Source organism: Phalaenopsis equestris, unplaced genomic scaffold (genome assembly GCF_001263595.1).
Source record: "Phalaenopsis equestris unplaced genomic scaffold, ASM126359v1 Scaffold193026, whole genome shotgun sequence".
NCBI lineage: Eukaryota > Viridiplantae > Streptophyta > Magnoliopsida > Asparagales > Orchidaceae > Phalaenopsis > Phalaenopsis equestris.
The window spans coordinates 1-1,010 of NW_018212975.1; the positions used below are offsets into that span (position 1 = coordinate 1).

The 1,010-nt window shown below is 37.7% G+C and overlaps 1 protein-coding gene across 1 annotated transcript; it reads left to right on the top strand.

Annotated features, from left to right (window-relative positions):
* Nucleotides 1-527: 527 nt before the first annotated feature.
* On the top strand, nt 528-929 carry LOC110034748 ((+)-neomenthol dehydrogenase-like; the record flags this gene model as incomplete). Its single annotated transcript, XM_020738993.1, has 1 exon — nt 528-929. A coding segment is annotated over one exon (402 nt), but the record flags the coding sequence as incomplete, so codon positions are not given.
* Between the last annotated feature and the right edge of the window lie 81 nt (nt 930-1,010).

The window sequence follows — 1,010 nt, forward strand, 5'->3', positions numbered from 1 at the left end:
GATGTCAATTTTGGTCGGCGGATCAAGTTTGTGTCTAGCTTGAAAATGACCCGACCCAAATTACGTCTATTCGAACCCGAACTAAATAATAAATAGGTCAAATTCTCTGATCCGATCTCGACTCGAAAAATATTTGGGTCAACCTAAACCAAAATTTTTCGAGTCGAGTCAAGTTGACGTGTCAGGTCATTACACATTTACTAAGAAGCATGAAATAATCAATCTAACCTCTCTAACTTAAATGGCTTTAATCTGACTCCCATAAATCATTTAACAGAAAACATAATAACCATTAAGGTCAATTTTGCCAATTCAGTGGGTTGTGTTCGGGTCAACACCAAGTTTGACCCAACCTTTAACATCACCCAAACCCAACCAAGTTTATTAAAATCCAACTCCAGTTCAATCAAAAAGTTTAATTAAATCAAAAAACATAAAAGTTTGAGGACATAATTAAGATATTTTAAGATCACTGTAGAATTTATGAGTTATTTTTTAAGTAAACAAAACATTACTGAATTAATTAGTTGACATTGAAGAAGGTGAGCAATCCAGCACTGAAAAACTTGCTGAAGAAAGAACCCTCCGAAGAAAAGATAGAATATATGCTGAATAAATTTCTTCAAGATGTTAAGCAAGGAACCTGGAAGGAAGCTGGATGGCCTGAGATCTGGACTGATTACTCAGTCTCCAAGCTTGCAGTAAACGCCTACTCAGAATTGCTCTCCAGGCAGCAGAAAGACAAAAACCTGAGCATTAATTGCTTCTGTCCGGGCTTCACAAAGACAGCAATGACCAGAGGAATGGGAACTCATACTGCAGAAGAAGCAGCTGAGGTTGCAGTGAAGATTCTCCTGCTTCCGCCTGATGAACTGCCCACCGGAAAGTTCTTCAAATGGCTCGTTCCTTCGTTGTTATCCATGCTGTAGAAGTTAATAAGTGGAGTTAGATTTGATGTGCATTCGTTGTTTAATCTAAGTAAATGGAGTACTAGAGAAAATGGAAAGAGT